Source organism: Dasypus novemcinctus, chromosome 23 (genome assembly GCF_030445035.2).
Source record: "Dasypus novemcinctus isolate mDasNov1 chromosome 23, mDasNov1.1.hap2, whole genome shotgun sequence".
In the NCBI taxonomy this organism is placed as follows: Eukaryota; Metazoa; Chordata; class Mammalia; order Cingulata; family Dasypodidae; genus Dasypus; species Dasypus novemcinctus.
The window spans coordinates 72,540,558-72,557,776 of record NC_080695.1 but is presented as its reverse complement, the minus strand read 5'-3'; the positions used below and the strand labels follow the sequence as shown (position 1 = coordinate 72,557,776).

The 17,219-nt window shown below is 65.9% G+C and overlaps 1 protein-coding gene across 3 annotated transcripts in view; it reads right to left on the bottom strand.

Annotated features, from left to right (window-relative positions):
* CLCN7 (chloride voltage-gated channel 7) overlaps positions 1-17,219 on the bottom strand; it is a 28,195-nt gene that overhangs the window by 4,705 nt on the left and 6,271 nt on the right. Inside the window, exons 1-16 of one of the 3 annotated variants that reach the window (XM_071211458.1) lie at positions 15,199-15,301; positions 15,010-15,081; positions 9,989-10,060; positions 9,785-9,850; positions 9,108-9,240; positions 8,816-8,925; positions 8,249-8,329; positions 7,747-7,809; positions 7,596-7,679; positions 6,219-6,312; positions 5,719-5,783; positions 5,136-5,252; positions 4,443-4,497; positions 3,655-3,715; positions 3,114-3,252; positions 1,129-1,222 (exon numbers count right to left, since the gene is read on the bottom strand). In XM_071211458.1, the coding sequence (XP_071067559.1) occupies positions 1,129-1,222; positions 3,114-3,252; positions 3,655-3,715; positions 4,443-4,497; positions 5,136-5,252; positions 5,719-5,783; positions 6,219-6,312; positions 7,596-7,679; positions 7,747-7,809; positions 8,249-8,329; positions 8,816-8,925; positions 9,108-9,240; positions 9,785-9,850; positions 9,989-10,060; positions 15,010-15,081; positions 15,199-15,255 (1,363 nt within the window). In that variant the 5' untranslated portion in view covers positions 15,256-15,301. Of the gene's footprint in view, positions 1-1,128; positions 1,223-3,113; positions 3,253-3,654; positions 3,716-4,442; positions 4,498-5,135; positions 5,253-5,718; positions 5,784-6,218; positions 6,313-7,595; positions 7,680-7,746; positions 7,810-8,248; positions 8,330-8,815; positions 8,926-9,107; positions 9,241-9,784; positions 9,851-9,988; positions 10,061-15,009; positions 15,082-15,198; positions 15,302-17,219 lie in introns of those variants that run through there. The other 2 variants (XM_004449169.5, XM_071211457.1) reach the window with 2 other exon arrangements.

The window sequence follows — 17,219 nt, the reverse complement described above, 5'->3', positions numbered from 1 at the left end:
AGCTGCTCAGCGAGGCGCCCGCTGTCCCCACGCCAGGCTCGGGCCAGGCCACCCTCACCCCGGAGGACCATGGCCGCGCAGCCCCTCGGCTCCTTGAACCCGACTTTCGACGAGGAGACCTGTGGACAGCGTGCCGTCCCCTACGCCTGACAAGCCACGCCGACGTGTCAGGCCCGTGGCCTGAGGAGCCCATGTGCCCGGGAAGGGCACGCACCAGGCGTAGGGAAGGAGCCCGAGTCCGGGAGGGTGCGCGGGGTACCGGCCCCACGGGAAGGGGTCGGCTGGGCCTGGGGAAGCTCGGCGCACTGGCCCCTGGACCCGCAAGGTCACGGCCTCCCCGACGGCCTCCTTCCACCAGGGAAGGCCAGATGGGAACGTCAGCGCAAACCTGGGCCTGCAGACGCCCGCGCGCAGCCCTGTGGGGCCGTGGAGCGCACCGGCCCAAGCCCCAGACCCCGAAGCTGCTCCCCGACTTGAGAGCCTTTCTCGAGGTCTTGGGGGCGCCTCTGGCCCACACCGAGATGGGAGCCAGGAGTGTACGCAACGGCAGCGTCAGCCTGTGCCGGGAGGTGGAGACGGGGACGGGCCAAGGCTTGGCCGAGGCTATGCAGCAAGGTGGCGAGCACGCTAGGGGGGAGGCGGGTGGGATGCAGCCTGGCTGGAGCCGCCACGGCCTGCACGGGCGACTCCGACAGCACCCGCCTGGCGGGCCAAATCCCACGTGACCCCGCCCGGGTGTGGCTCCTGGACAGCCATGCACCCCGAAGTGGAGAGAGGGGACGCCCGGGGCCCTCTCAGGCCTCGCCGCCCGGCTGCAGCGCCCACGGGCCGGGCGGGGGTGGCGGTCCTTTTGGGCTTTGGGAAAAGGAGTCCAAACAAGTGAACACACTCCTGGGGGGTAAACACCCCGGAAGGCAGCAGCCGGCCTGCCTGGGGCGTGGGGCCCATGGGGGCCCAGCGGGTGGCGTGGGTCCTGCCCCTGGACGTGCCGCCCCCGCAAGCCGCCCGGCTGCGCAAGCACACCCCCTGCGGAGGGCAGGAGCCGCGCCCGGGACGCTGGGCAGGCGCCGGCAGGCCCTTCCTGCCCCCGGGGGAGCCGGGGGGAGAGCCGGCGCGGGGGGCACGCACCGGGGGGGTCGTGGAAGAGGCTGACCACGCTCTTCTCCGGCGTGTTGAAGAAGGCAGCGGCCATGGAGTTGTACTCGCCGTCCGCACAGAAGAGCTGCGGGGAGACGCGGGGCCGTGGTGGGGGCGGGCTGCGGGCTCGGGGGCCAGGGGCGGAGCCCAGCCTCTGCCCCCCTGCCAAGGGCGGCGCCCCCCAGAGCTTGGTGGGGCAGCTGCACCTGGCGCATCAGGCCTGCCCCGACCGCCGGCGGGTTCAGAGCAAGCCAGAGTCAGGGCGTGGGAGACCCTGGACCCCCACCCGGGAGCGTTCGCGGGTCACACCCGGGGGGACACGTGAGCATGGCCGCGGCCAAAGGGCGACGACCCCACTGCCTCCAGGGAGACGTCCGGACCTGCCCGCCCACCTGTGCTGTTGGTTTTTGGGGGGCGAAGGGGGTGGGAAACAGCTTTATTGGAACGTAACTTGCTCACTGTGAAGTTCCCTTTTACAACGCGGGTGTACCTCGAGGTGCTACACTGAGTGAAACAGGCCCGACGCACTAGGACAGATTCAGCACCACCTCCGACCGCGCTCTAAGCACGAGCGTGACTGTGCGGAGGCCAGCCCCGGAGCGCAGGGCACCGCACAAGGGCTGAAGGGAGCTGACGCCGCACACGCCGCACGGCAGGGAAGGGGGCGGTGGGGGACGTTACGGTGAGTCCACCCGATGCCGCTGACTGGTGAGGCTGGCAAAGGGCTGACCAGGACGGAAACGTCGGCTGAGCGAGAGCTGGAGAACAGGGGGCTCGGGGGCTGAGGGCTGCACTCAGCAGAGCAAACCCAACGGGTAAGGACACGGTGACACCCAGAAAACACAGCTAACGTAACCTGAGGGAACAGTCAACGATAACGCTAGAGGATCCTACGGCAGAGACAAAGATACTGCAGCCATCCTCAGGGACAACAACGCAGGGGGGAAGGGGTGTGGGCGTTCCCCTTTCCGAGTAGCGTAGGCATTCTAAAACCGATGGAGACGGTGACAGCACACACTGTGACAACACTGAGAGCCACCGCCTGTGCGCTCGGGACGGACTGGACAAGGCAGGGACTGAACAGCACGGGGAGTCCAGGGGTGGAGGGGGGCCCGTGGCTAACAGGGCAAACGGGAGAGGGTTCTCGTGAGCTACAATAAACATACGATACAAAACGGTGGTTCACAGAAACAATGCACCAACGTCAACTACAGGCTACGAGCAGCAGTGAGACTGATGAGGCCCTTTCAACACGCGTAACGAACGGTCCACGACAGCGCAGGGAGCGCGGCGAGGGACGGGACCAGACCCCGTGAGGCGTGCACATGTGATCTGTAAGCTCTCGACTTTTCAATTAAAAACGAAGGCCAGTGAAAGTGGCTTCAGCTCAGAGGCTCCCAGCACATTCCCCAGGTCGTGGAACCAGCCCCACTGCCTACCGACACAGCACTTTCTTCACCCCCAAGGTGACCCCAGGCTCGTGCTCAGATCCCTATTTCCTCCCCGCAGCCCCCGGTGGGGGTGAGCCCACTCTGACTCCGGCTTTGCTCTGCACATGTCAGGCAAGCGGACCTGCGTGTCCTGTGCCGTGGTGTCCACTGAACAGGTTTTCACCGCCCGCCTGACTGGCACGCCTCGGCACGCCCCGGTGCGCCCGGCACACCACTACAGGGAAGCGCCACGCTCTGGCTGCCCGTCCCCTGGCGAAGCCGGGCTGCTTCCCCTCGGGGCTCTGCAGTGGACGCTGCCAGGAGCGTCCCCGGTAGGCTGCTGATGGACACCCCCCAGGACCCTGTGTCAGTCTGCTGTCACAGGCGGGTGGGTCGCCACTCTGGGGTGTGCTGGGGAGGCTTCAGTTCCATCACGTGGACGCTCCTCCAGATGCCCTGCAGCCAGGGGCCATCCCCCCGAGCCAGCCCTGCTGAGCTCCAGGGCAGCAGGCCGAGCGCGTGCTCCGGGGGCCGGCCGGCTCCTACCTGGAGGGGGTAGGACATGGAGCTCCCCTGCAGCGGCTGGCAGTCGCGGGAGGAGTAGATCATCACGAAGGCCACGGTGGCAGTGACGGCAGCCACCAGCATGGCCTCGATCACCTGCAGGCAGGGCCGGTGGATGTACCTGCAGGGCGTCGGGCGCGTTCCGCGGGTCAGCTGCGCGGGCAGGCGGGTGGTGCGCACCCATGAGCAGCCCCCGCCCCCGGCCCCCGCCGCTGGGCCCTGTGGGCTGCCCGCTTCCGTGCCACACCGGCCCCGGGGAACTGCCCCCAGTACCCTGCTGCCTCCCGAGGCTCAGAACCTCAGGTAGAGCCTCCCAGAGGCACAGGCCACGCACCGCCGGGAGAGAGACGCAAAGGCCGCGAGACGGGGCCCTGGTCCAGGTGGGGCTGGGCCGCATGCCTCCCCGCCCCCACTGGGGGCAGGCGCCTCCGTCACCGTGACGGGGGCACACACGGGCCGGTGTGGCCTTGGCGTGGCCCTTGGGGGGGGGCCCAGCCGTCGAGACCCGCCGGAGGAGCCGCACCTGATGCGGAACATCGTCAGCCAGTAGTTGAGGGCGTTGAAGACTGCGCCGAGCAGGCCGCCTGAGCGAGGAAGGCCCGGTGAGGACACGGCGGGGGCGGGCCTGCCCTGCCTGCATGGCACCGCGTGGCCTGGGGCCCAACTGCGCCTGCAGAGGACGGAGCCGGGGGCTGCCCGGACCCCTGGCTGCCTCCCCAGAGGACGGACTTGCCTGCTCCCAAAGGCATCTCCTTCCGGGAAGGAGCTCCTGCCGGAGCGGCCCGGGTGGACCATCGCCCCCAAGAGGGCAGGAGCCCCCCGCCCCAGGCCACGGAGCGCGACCTGCTTTGGATTTGGGTGTTCCAGGTGGAACGGGGGGGCCCTGGGAGCAGGGCAGCCTCAGGAGGACAGGTCTCTAGAGGAGGGGGTGGCAGGACAGACGAGGGCAGGGTGCCATGCCACCACTGAGGGGGAGCTCGCCAGGGCCCGGAGGGGCCCAGGGAACCCCTGCAGCTCCAGGGGTGCACCCTACCCCGCCAAGGTGTGGCCTGTAGGCCTTGGTAGCTCTCAGCTCCCTGGGAGACAGGCACGGGGTCACCCCAAAACCCCACCCCCAAGGCCCTGCCAGAGGCGGAGGGAGAAGCAGAGTGCGGTGCCCAGGGTTCTCCCGTGTGTTTGGGGTACGCTCCACTGAGCTGGCTGCCCAGAGAGCACGGGGTCCTGGAGCCCCAGCACCGAGTGGCCTGGCCCCCACCCGCTCCCACGGGCTGCTCTGTTCCTGCCGCGCGGCCATGTGAGGGGGGTCCTCACCGAGCACGCCCATAGCGATGAAGATGGGGATCTCGTGGATCGTGTACACCATCTTCTGCGGACAGGAGCAAGGGCCGCGTGAGCAGTGGGCGGGCGGCGCCTCCCACCGGGTGCCAGCGCTTCCTGGGGATGACGCCCCGGTGCTTTCCTGGCGCCGCAGGCTCCCCCAGGAGGGCGAGGCCGCTCGTGGTCAGCAGGAGGCCTCCCACGCCTGTCGGTCTGGGGGTCTGGGAAGCCCGGGAGCCCTTCCTTCCCATGCCTGCTGTCTCTGTGCAGGCCTCTGTCCCGGCAGCCTTGATGGTGGGTGGTCGGGCACCCGAGGAACGCGTCTCGGGGTTCCTGCCCTCACCGAGAGCACGAGAGCCGCCGGGGGGTGTAATCACGCCCTCCGCCCCTGGGAATCTGCATTTTTGTGGTCCAGGAGGATTGATAGCCGGGGCTACCGAGAGGCACTGGGCAGACCAGAGGCCTGGCCCCCCCCTTCTCTCTGAGCCACCGTGGCCCGCGTGCGGCCTCCTGGGGGACGCCCACAGGTGGCTGGGCACACGCCGCCCTAGGCAGGAACTCACGGGCAGGGCTCGGGTCCACGGCTAAGGGCTAGGACGCCCCTAACGCCTGGGTTCTCCTGCCTGGACCTTAACAGCACTGCCCCCCGAGGGCCCGGGAGAGCGAGGAGGGACGAGAGAGCAGTACCTCCGTGTCAAACCTCCCGAAGTTGATGAGGCCGGGGCTGGACAGGTCCCAGACGTTGCCGTGGTAGATGCTCAGAACGAAGTTCAGGGTGAAGGTGGAGATCATGGACGCGAAGAACTGTGGGCGAAGCAGAGGGGAGCAGGCACTGTCGGAGCCTCCACCCGAGTCCTCACAGGTGGGGCGGGGGCAGGGGGCCGGCAGGGCTGACCGCCAGGCTTAGGGCCCGTCCTGCCCCACACTCGGGGAGCTTCTTGGGGGGCAGTCGAGGCCCCTCCAAGGGAAGAAGGGGGTGGGCGCGGAGCCTGGTGGGCACAGGTGGAGGTGGGGAGGGTGGGCAGCTGGGTGGGGCCCAAGCCCCTCCGACAGGCCCAGGGAGGCACCAGGGGGAGACTGAGGCCTGGGTTTCACGGCTCGAAAGGCAGGGTGGAGCTGGGGCCCTCCAGGAGCCCGGGGGCTTCACCCCAACAGCAGGCCAGGCGGGCTGGGGGGAGGGGCCGGCAACGACAGGGTGGAGGGCGGGGTGAGGGCACGGGCCGAGCGGGAGGGGCAAGAGGCTGAGGCCTGGGCCCCGGGCAGCACTCACGATCCTCCAGGTCAGGAACTGGTTCCAGAAGGACGCGCCCTCCTCCAGGCTGAAGAGCACCCCACCTGCAGGGGAGCCCCGCTGAGCCCCGAGAGGAAAGCGAGGCGCCCGCAGGGAGAGCAAGGACCCTCACGGCGAGAGGACCCCAATAGGGAGAGTGAGGCCCCTGTGGGGAGAGCGAGGACCCCTGCGGGGAGAGCGAGGACCCCAACGGGGAGAGCAAGGCCCCAAGAGGGAGAGCAAGGACCCCTGCGGGGAGAGCGAGGACCCCAACGGGGAGAGCGAGGACCCCCAACAGGGTGAGGCCCCAAGAGGGAGAGCGAGGACCCCCGCGAGGAGAGCGAGGCCCCAACAGGGAGAGTGAGGACCCCAATGGGGAGAGCGAGGCCCTGATGGCGATGCTGGGCTGGGGTGGAGCAGGGGCACAAGACCCCCCCAGGGCTTGCCAAGCGCTGGGTCCCACAGGGCGCGGCTGAGGGTAGGGCCGGCCCCCCACTTACCCACAGGGGCACCGAACGCCGCAGAGACACCGGCTGCAGCCCCTGCGGAGACAAAGTCCCGCTTCTCCGTGTCTCGGCGGAAGTACTCGAAGATCTAGAACGGGGACCCGGGGGGCCTCAGCCGGGCTGCCCGAAGGCCCTGCCCACGCACAGTGGGCGCCTGTTTGAGGTGCCAAGGTGGGGTCCGGGGCCTGAAGGCAGGGGCAGGGCCCGCGGCACCAGCTCAGGACTGGGGACACGCCCTCCAGCACCCAGCGGAAGGCGGGCGCAGCCACGCTCTGCTGCGCGACAGCGTTACCACAGCGCGAGCTGACACCGAAAGGACTCCGGGAAGGGGGTGACAGGAGTGTCGGCTGGCCCCGCCCTGTAGGGTCCCGCGCTGGGAACCACCGGCTGGCCCCGAGTTCACAGGATCAGCGTCCCGCCCACCGGGACGCTGGCGGCGACCGGCAGGCACAGGCAGCCCGCTGCAGGGCTCCTCGGGAGACAGGCGCCTCGGTCAGGCTGCGGCTCTCGAAGCCCCTAAACGTCCCCTGGGGCACTGGCCGAGCGCTGCGGACCCTGGAGCACTGCCCAGGGCCTGGCGCACGCTCAGCGGGCCGAGGGCTCCGTGGCCAGGGCTGCTCACACCCACTCTCCTGGCAGCTCCAAGCCCCAGGGCCGAGGGGCACCTCGGAGACAGTTTCACGAGGGGGCAAGGCCCCCTGCGGGGTGGAGCAGGGCTGCCGGAGGGGCGGGGGGCCCATGGCCCCTGCGGCCCCCTAGGTCCCAGTGCGGACACACCAGCCTTGCGGGCAACACCCACAAACACCCACACCACGCCCCTGCAGCACACCTCCAAGCTTCCGGCACCGCGAGAGCCCCCAAAACCCCTGCGAGGGGAGGGCCACGGCGGGGCAGCCTGGGGGGAGTGGAGCTGCTGCGAGGTGCCACGAAGGCCATCGGGGGGCCAGCAGCAGGGCCACCGTGCCCAGGGCTGGCCGGAGGACAGCGGGTGCAGCTGAGAAGGGGGCAGGTGCTGCGAGCAGGACACGCTGTGCTGAGAGGTTGCGGGGGTTGGAGGGTTGGGTCTGTGGGGCTGGGGGCGTCTGCGGGGCGGGGAGTGTCTGCGGGGTGGGGGGCATCTGCAGGGCGGGGGGCGCCTGCGGGGCGGGGGGCGTCTGCGGGGCGGGGGATGTCTGCGGGGTGGAGGGCGTCTGCGGGGCGGGGGGCATCTGCGGGGCGGGGGATGTCTGCGGGGTGGAGGGCGTCTGCGGGGCGGGGGGCGTCTGCGGGGCGGGGGGTGTCTGTGGGGCGGTGGGCGCCTGCAGGGCGGGCGGATTCGGGCTTGCTGAGCACCGGCCCCGCGCCTCCTGCCCCCGCAGGAGAGGGTCTCACCTTGAAGTCGCGCTTCAGCGACGTCGACCTCCCCTGGGAGATGCCCGCGGCGATGACGGAGCCCGAGTGGATCATGGGCCCTTCCTGCAGGGCGGGGCGAGGTGAGGCCCTGGCACCCGGAACGCACCCAGCGGGCGCAGCCCCCTCTTACCTTCCCCACGGCGAGGCCCCCGACCACCGACAGGATGACCCCCGACACCTTCACCACCAGGGTCTGCAACACACGGCCGGGGGCGCGGGCGGCTCAGTGGCCTCGCCCGGGCCCCGCCTCCCCTCCACCGCGCCCCCCATGCCGCGCGCCCCTCGGAGCCCCACCTGCCATGGCCCTGCCCCCGCAGGCAGGCTCGTTTCACCCGGACCCCGAGGACCAATCCTCCCCTCACGAGAGAAGAGTTCAGGGAGGACCCTCTCGGGTCCACTTGGACACCCAAAGGCACCGAGCAGACGCTTTCCAGAAGGCTCTGCCCGCAACTGCAGGGGCCCCCAGCCCCCCGGAATACCCCACCCCCGAGAGCTCCTAGGGAGCCCTGGAAAGGAGAGCAGCTGGGGCCCGCCGTGGCATGGCCCGCTTGGTGCTGGGCGCCGGCAGGCCTGGCCCGCTCGCGGCCGCCCTCCCCAGCCAAGGGCCCCAGGAGGCCGCGCAGGCGCCTCACCTTCAGCCGGACCACGTGGGGGATCTTCACCCCGTTGAGGAAGCACTTGATCTGGGGGATCCCGCTGCCAGCGGCGACCGGCTGGAAGGGAAGGCGGGCCCTGGCTGAGTGGGGGTGGCCAGGGAGATGCGGCCCCACCATGCACGGGGCAGGGGCTTGAAGAGGCACTTCCAAGGGAAGCAGACCCTTGTGGGGCACGGGGTGGAAGTGGGGTACAGAGAAGAGGCCTGAGTAGCCAAAACACGGGCCCCGGGCTCCCTGGCACCCCCGCTACATGGGACGGCGGCCCCCGGGCCTGGGGTGGGGAGATGGGCACGGCACCAGCAGGTGGCCCGGGGCGTCGAGGCGCTGCTTTTCCTGACCACCTTGCACGAGCCCCCCGGCCCACCGCCGCCTACCCACGCCAGTCTCGCTTCCCATGGCAGAACCGGACCTGTCCACTACTCGACCGGACAGCGGGTGGGGCAAGCAGGGGCTGGAGGGGCCTCTGGGGTTCACCGAGCCCCCCGCGGCCCCCGCCCTGCGCGCCCCGGTGGAGTGTCCTGCCCGGGACCCCCACGGCGGCACCTCGATGAAGGCCACGATCGCGGAGCCGGCCAGCACGAAGGCGGAGTTGAGCGAGGCCCACAGCAGGAGGGAGAAGGACAGGCCCCCCTTCTCGGTGAACTTGTCGATGTCTGCGGCTCGTCAAGGACGCTCGGCTGACTCGCCGCCCGGCCCCAGCCCCTCGCCCGGAGTGCGGCTCGCAGACGACGCAGCCCCAGACCGCGCCCCAGGAGACGGCTGCCACGGCCTCGCGGCCCCAAGCCCAGCGTGCCCGGAGCTCGTGGCCTCGCCGTCGGGCCGCGCGGAAGGATACTGCCCTTGACCACGCTGTACTTGAGCCCGGCCAGGCGCTCCACCACGATGTCGATGAAGCAGGCCACCAGGCCCGTGAGGATGCCGATCATGGCGCAGATGACCCAGCGCTTGACCTCCACTGTGCGGAAGGCCTGCGAGGGAGGCAGGGGCCGCCAGGTCACGGGGCCGCACGCCACAGGCCCCGCGGAGCCAGGGGCTCCCGACGCCAGCGCAGAGCACTGTCCTCAGGCCCCGCGGCCCAGCAACCCTGAGGCTCCGTGGGGCACCCGGGGCAGCAAATGCACAACTGGTTGCTGGTTCTGCCCCACACCCGATGTCTGCAACGTGGCTGTTAGGACAAGCACAACACGCGGAGTCCCTCCCGTGGCTGGTGCTGGGGATGGAGCTGAAGGGGGGGAGCCAGGACCAAGTGAACACGCCAGCGGGTGCGCCCAGCGGTGGAGGAGGGGGAGACGGGCTTGCTCTAGGTAGAGAGCAGGCACAGGCCGTGCCGTGGCACAGGAGCAGCCGAGGGCAGGCACAGGCCATCCCGTGGCACCAGGGCAGCTAAGGGTGGACACAGGCCATCCCGTGGCACCAGGGCAGCCGAGGGCGGGCGTGGGTGGGCAGGACGACTGCACGTGGCTCGCAGGCCTCGGGACCTCTGGGAGGGCACAGCCCGCGCGCCCCACTCACCGCGTGGTTGATCCTCCGCTCCTCCTCCAGGAATAGCTGGTTCTCGCTGTTGTCGTAGTCCAGACTCTGCAGGCCACGGGGAGAGGACACTGGCCACTGACTCCCGCTCCAGGTTCAAGGCCAGGAGGAGGGTGCACTGGCAGTGCCCGGGGAGGGGAAGGAGGGGCTCTCAGGCGGGGCGCGCAGGGCCATGAGGGCACTGACCTCGTACTTGAGGGAGAGAAGCTTCTCGTTGTGCGGGATCTCCTTGGGGAAAGGGTGAGGGGGCTCCATCTCCTGGGGACAGGGGGAGAAAGCCGCACGTGTGACCACTTGGCTGCTGAAACCAGAAGGAATGCTCCCGACGCAGCCACGAGGCTGTTATCCTGATGCCAAAGCCAAAGGCAGCACAAGGTAAGAAAAACAGAGGCCAGTATCACTGTGAACGTGGATGAGAAATTCTCAAAACACAAACGCTAGCACGTCACAGCCAGCAGGGCAAGGCCAGCTCAGCACCTGAACGTGGACCGAGGCCACGCACCCCAAGAGCATAAAGGACGGGCAGCACGCGATCCTCTCACGGCACAACCCCACACCTCGCGGTGGTGAAAAACGCGGTGCGTGCGGGGCAGAGGTGAAGGACAGCTACGGGACCCCGCAGCTCGCTTCGGCCTGACGGTGCCGGCTGGCAGTGTCCCGCTCAGTCAGGGACAAGGAGAGGACCCCGCCCCCCGCCGCTGCGACGGAGACAGGGCACTTCTGCAAGAAGGAGGACGATGCAGTCAAACGCAAAGGGTGAGGCAAAACCAGCTCTATTTGCAGGATGACACAACCCTGTACGCAGAAAATCCTAAAAACCCACGGGGGAAAAAAGCTCTCAGAACCAATAAAGGCGTTCAACGAGGTTGCAGGAGACAAGATCAAAATACAAAAACGGTTCCTATTTTGTGTGATCTATATACCTTTAAAAAACATAATTAAAAAAATATGTAAATCAGAAAAACTAAAAAAAAAATTTAAATCTGGATATTAAAAATTACAAAAAATATTTTAAAAATTGTTTCTATGTGCTTGCAGTGAACATCTGAAAATGAAAATAATTCCATTTACAAAAACATTAAAAAGAAGACACATAAAATAAAAATAATTCCCAGAAATAATTTTGAAAGCAACACCAAGACCTGTACATTGGAACTGCAAACGTCATAGAAAGAAATGACAGGAGACCTGAATAAACGGAAAGACACCCTGTGATGACGGGTCAGGAGGCGAAGACCGCTAGACTCAACACAAGCCCAAGCCAAAGTCTACCTGGCATTTCCGAAGAAATGGCCAAGCTGACCCTTCAAACGGGAATGCAAGGGACCCAGAAAAACCAGAACAGCCTTGAGGACAAAAGAGTTGGAGGACTCACACCTCCTGATTTCAGAACTCAGTACAAGTGAGTTATCAAGACTGCTGCTGGCCCAGGGACAGATATATGGACAAACAGAGCAGAACTGAGACCCCAAAATTTACCACCAGCTTACTCCAATTAATTTTTGACACAGAAGCCAAAACAATTCAATGGGGAAAGAATAGTTTTTTCAACAAATGGTGCTGGGAAAACTGGATATCCACATGCAAAAGAATTCAGCTCACACCAGACACAAAAATTAATTCAAAATGGACCAAAGACTTATGTAAAAAGTCAAAATTATATTATAAAAGTCTTGGGAAAAAAAGTAGGGTAAATCTTCACAATCTTGGATTTGGCAATGGTTTCTAAGACAGGACACCAAAAGCAGGAGCAACAAAATAAAGAAGGAGATAAACTGGACTTCATCACAAGACACTATCAAGGGAAGCGGACTTGGCGCAGTGGTTAGGGCGTCTGTCTACCACATGGAAGGTCCGTGGTTCAAACCCCGGGCCTCCTTGACCCGTGTAGAGCTGGCCCATGCGCAGTGCTGATGCGCGCAAGGAGTGCTGTGCCACGCAGGGGTGTCCCCGCATAGGGGAGCCCCACGTGCAAGGCGTGCGCCCCGCCAGCCCAATGCGAAAGAAAGTGCAGCCTGCCTAAGAATGGCACCACCCACACGGAGAGTTGACACAACAAGATGACACAACAAAAAGAAACACAGATTCCTGTGCCGCTGATAACAACAGAAGTGGACAAAGAAGAACAGGCAGCAAACACACAGAGAACAGACAACCGGGCAGGGGGTGGGGGGAGGGAATGTGAGAGAAATAAATAAATAAATCTTAAAAAAAAAAAACAAAACGGGAAGCGGACTTGGCCTAGGGGTTAGGGCATCCGTCTACCACATGGGAGGTCCGTAGTTCAAACCCCGGGCCTCTTTGACCTGTGTGGAGCTGGCCCATGTGCAGCGCTGATGCGCACAAGGAGTGCCTGCCACACAGGGTGTCCCCCGCATAGGGGAGCCCCATGCGCAAGGAGTGCGCCCCGTAAGGAGAGCCGCCCAGCGCGAAAGAAAGTGCAGCCTGCCCAGGAATGGCGCCGCCCACAGAGACATGACACAACAAAAAGAAACACAGATTCCCAGTGCTGCTGATAAGGATAGAAGCAGTCACAGAAGAACACACCGTGAATGGACACAGAGCAGACAACTGGGGGAGGGAAGGGGGGAGAAATAAATCTTTAAAAAAAAAAAGACACAAATCAAAAAAGCGAGAAAAGAGCAGCAGAAGCCGCTCAAACGGCTGAGCGCCTGCTTCCCACATGGGAGGGCCTGGGTTCAGTTCCTGGTGCCTCCGAAAAAGACAAGCAAAATGAAACAACCAACTCAGGGGGGCCAATGTGGCTCAGTGGTTGAGCACCGGCTTCTCACACAAGGCCCTGGGTACAATGAATCCAAAAAAAGAAAAAGGAAGTGAAAACAGGCCCCATGGAATGGGATAAAACATCTGCAAGTCATTTATCCAGCTAGAGATTTTTATCTAGAACACGTCTTTGTTTGCCACAGGGTTGGCTATCAATGCAACGTGCTGGAAATGGGATGGCTTTTGTAAGGGGAATTTTACTTGGGGAAAAACCTACAGGTCAGAGACTGTGAAGTGTCCAAACAAGGCACCATCAGCGGTGCCCTCAGCAGAGTCAGCTACTGGGGATCCTGGCGTCCTGCCTCGTGGCACCAGGCACACGGCAGGGCTGTCCCCTCAGCCTGGAGCTGCTGCCGGGCCCTGCCCTCGGGGGCCTCTTTCCATGCCTCTGGGCTCTGCTGGCTCCAGATCCGGCACCTCTCTCGGCTCTCGGGGCTGCTGCTTCCTGCAGTCCTCGCCACTGCAGGGTCAATGTGTGGCTTCCCTTCTCTGTGTCTCCACTTATTTAAGACCCAGCCAGAGGGCTGAGACCCCACCTGAGTCAGGCCGCACTGGCGCTGCCCAATCAACAGGGCCCTGCAGGGGAGCGGATGTGGCACGGCAGCTGAGCACCTGCTTCCCACAGGGGAGGTCCTGGGTTCAGTCCCCAGTGCCTCCCAAAATCGAACAAAGCCCCACACCCACAGGAGTGGGTTAGTTCAAGAACATACAGGGAAGCAGACTTGGCCCAATGGATAGGGCATCTGCCTACCACATGGGAGGTCCGCGGTTCAAACCCCGGGCCTCCTTGACCCGTGTGGAGCTGGCCAGGCGCAGTGCTGATGCGCGCAAGGAGTGCCCTGCCACGCAGGGGTGTCCCCCGCGTAGGGGAGCCCCATAAGGAGAGCCGCCCAGCACGAAGAAAGTGCAGCCTGCCCAGGAATGGCACCGCACACACTTCCCGTGCCGCTGAGGACAACAGAAGCGGACAGAGAAACAAGACACAGCAAACAGACACAGAGAACAGACAACCGGGGGGGGGGGGGGGGGATTAAATAAATAAATCTTTAAAAAAAAAAAAAAGGTCGTGCTGACAGGCTCATTATTTCCAACTGTAAACCTATGAAACTAACAGCACAGTGCTCCCGGATGGGCAGTTCTAGGATTTTTCGCTGTAACTGGTTGTAGAGAGATCAGGATAAACAGGTTTTTAACACAGAAAATGCAATGCGAGGGACCTGAAGGGATGCGCGCCCAGGCGGGGTCCGCGGAGCAGGAGGAGAGCCGCCTGGGGCAGAGGGGAGGTGCGGGGAGCCTCAGCGCCCGCCTGGGGCTGCAGCACCAGCCCGGCTTTGACCCGCAGAGGAGACAGACACCTCGTTCGCCTTCCCCTGAGGCGCAGGCTGGAGCTCCCGCCCCAGGGCCGCAGCCCCTGCCCGGGAGGAGGAGGAGGAGCTGTAGAGGCACGCGGGCGGTCACAGCCCGGGGCAGGGCGGCAGAGGGCCGGCTCCGCAGGGCTGTGTAGCGCCGTTGCGTCCTCATTCTGTCCGCGGAGCTGACTCAGCTGGACAGGAGGTGGATTTCCTCGGCTCCTTTGAGACGAGGTGAAACACTGAAGGGACTGAGAGCTACGCCTGTGCAGCCTGAACCGTGTACCCCAGGACTGGCCTGCGGTGAGCAGCACCCTCTGGCGCGGTGACGGGGACGGGCTGCCCCTCGATCAGGACCGGCCTTGACCTTCCTACCAGGGGCCTCCGGAGAGGGCGGGAGAGAGGCCGCGGGAACAGCCAGAAGCCAAAGGGACCGGGAAGAGAAAGGAGACGCCGCCACAAGCACAGCCACAGGACAGAAAAGCCTGGAGCAAGGGTCTCCACAGCCTTTGGGGAGAAAGCCCCGCCTGGCTGAAGTCTAGATTTTGGACTTTTAGCCCGGAACCCGCAGGAACCCGCGAGCCAACAGAGGCCCGCTGCTGATGCCAACCCTCTGGGCAGGGCTCGTTTGAGCAGCCGGCCGCGAAGGCGCGGCTGAGAAGCTTCTCCACCCCCCCCCCCACCCCCCCCCCCCTGTGAGACTCCCTGCGGGGGGCAGAGCACGAGCCCTGCTGGGGCTGGTGGGCGGGGCCTTCCCGTGGCCGCGGCCCAGCTGGCAGGAGGCGCCGAGCCCACTGCCGTGCCCACCGCCCGCCGCGCCCGGTCTCACGCTGCTCGAGCCCCCGCCGCCCGCCTCGGCCTCTTCCCAGGGCCCCTGCACGTCCCGCTCACTCCTCCACAGCCTCTGCTCGCCACGGCCCCCTCCTCCACGCCCCCAACTTCATATGCTCCCGTGCCCCCACCTCCACGTGGCCCTCCCCACCTCCCAGCCCCCAGGCGTGCTGTGCTGTCGCCTGGCTGGGGCTCGGGGAGAGGGCGGCCCCCAGCCCCTGAAGGGAGGCCCCCCTCACTCACCGGGTCCAGAAGCTCGTCATCCAGCTCCACGTTGCTCATCTGCCCGATGCGCAAGAACCGAGACCGGGGCGGCTGAAAGCAGAGGAGGAAGCGTGTGTGTACACGGAGGCTGCCCACGGGGCCCGGCCGCGCCTGGCACTGCCCACAGCGCCCGTGCCGCCTCCCCGAGCGCCAGCTCCCCGGCCCCACCGCTGACTGCTGCACGCCTGCCAGCGCGAGGGCTCCCCATGGCCCGGAAGCTTCCATCCTTGGGTTCCCTGCCGCCCCCACCGTCCCCCGGACCCTGAACCCTCTCCTGGGGAACCTTCTTCCCTCTCTTTCACGCGTCAGCACCTGCCACCCCCAGCTCCCTGACACGTGCCTTCTGCCTCGCCGGCTGCAGCAGGGCCTGCCCGGCAGAACCGGCTCGGCAGGCTGCAGCCGCAGATGCCTGCTCAGATGCTGGTGGGACCCCCGAGCGCCCACCCCCTCCCTCAAGTGCTCTCCCCGAGTCCAGAACCTGCTGAGTATGGGCTGGGATGAGGCCACACTTGTGTTCATCCCCGATCCAAGAAAGCCCCTTCGTGGCTCTGCTCCACGCCGCCCGCTTCCTGGGCGAGTTAAAAGCACAGGGCGGGCCGAGCTCCCCCGCTGGGGCAGGGCAGGTCCCTCTCCAGGGCCGCCGCCTCCACGGGGAAAGCAGCCAAAGAAGGGCCGCTCGGGCCAGCCCCAGCCGCTGACAGCCCGAGGCATCAGCAGAGCAGGTGCGTGAGAAGAGCCTCCACTATGGAAATTAGCTGGCCGCGACCCCAACTGCCAAATGCGGACAAGGAGAAAGGCCGGTGGGCTCCTGGCCCCAGGAAATCTGGGCTCCTGGGTGAGCACTACCCAGGAGGGCCGGTGCCCACGCCTGAGCGGGACCCACGGGCAGGCAAAGGGAGGTGCATTCCGGCCCATCCCGCCTGGCGCCAGCAGAGGGCAGGAGGCCCGGGCCATGGCAGCAGCCGAGGCGTTTCTTGGGAAATTCCTGCACCCGCTGACGGCCACGCCCAGATGCCCCAGCTGGGAGGCCACATGCTGGCCCGGCAGCGAAGCGCACAGAGAGAGTCTGTTCCCACTTCACGCAGCACTGAGGACGGCATAAACGAGCCACAGCAATTTACAACCCCGTTCCCACCGCGCCACAAAACGCCATCCCTTGAGCCCGCAGCACCTTGCTGGTCACCAGTCTTTCCCAGTACCAGGCTGCAGCAAACGGTCCTGGTGGGTCGGAGGTCCCCACGCCTGCCAGCAGGCCTGAGCGCAGGCTGGGGCACAGGGCTCCGACAGCCTGGCCCCCCGAGAGCGTGGCTGGCAGCGCGGCAGAGGCTGCCAGAGGCACGGAGGGCACGGGCAGTGGGCGCGGCTCGCGGGCCCCACCCGCTGCCAGCCCGCAGGAGAGGACGGGCTGCAGGGCAGGCCGGCTGGCACCACCTCGTGTCCACCTCGGGGTCTTTGGGGGTATGTCGTGTGATGAAAGACCTTGCCTTGAGAGTCCGGCCGTCTGTGCTGACGTGCCAGTCCCTGTTTCTTGCTTGAACCTGGTCAAGTCCTGGGGGCGTGCCTTAAGCCGCAAACCACGGTGCTCAGAGGCCCACCCCGAAGACGAGGCACTGTCCTTTACCCCACGTCCTGCAGGGCACCCGGCACAGGGGCTTCCAGGTGAGGGGCCAGCCCGTGATGAAGCGTCACAGAGCCTGCCAACCCTCTGTGGGCCCCGCGCTTTGGCTCATGCCGTCACCACCAGGCCCGGGCGGCGGGCACCGACCTCCCTACGCTGCCTCTGCAACTTCGGTGGTTCCAGAATGACTGGAACACGTTTTTAGGCTGAGGAGACCACCCGGGGCTCCACTCTGCCTGCCCTGCCTTCCGACACACACCGGGCAGCCCGTACCATGAGGACACAGGCCCGCCAGGCAGAGCTAGGGCACAAAGATGACGAGCCACGCACTGGCCATGACAGAGGCTGCAGGACAATGCCAGGGCTGAGGTGGGACGTGCGAGGGAGACCCTCAGAAGAGGAAGGAGAGGCGCCAGACCACAGAGGCGCGGCCAGGCGCAGAGAGGGGCGGGCAGCAGGCCCGGAGCCCGGGTGGATGCAGGCCCCATGTCACCGACCAGGCCTGCACCCGCCCGGTGTCCACAGGCACTGGCCCGGGGTGCTTTCGGGAGGCATGAGGGGGCAACAGCTC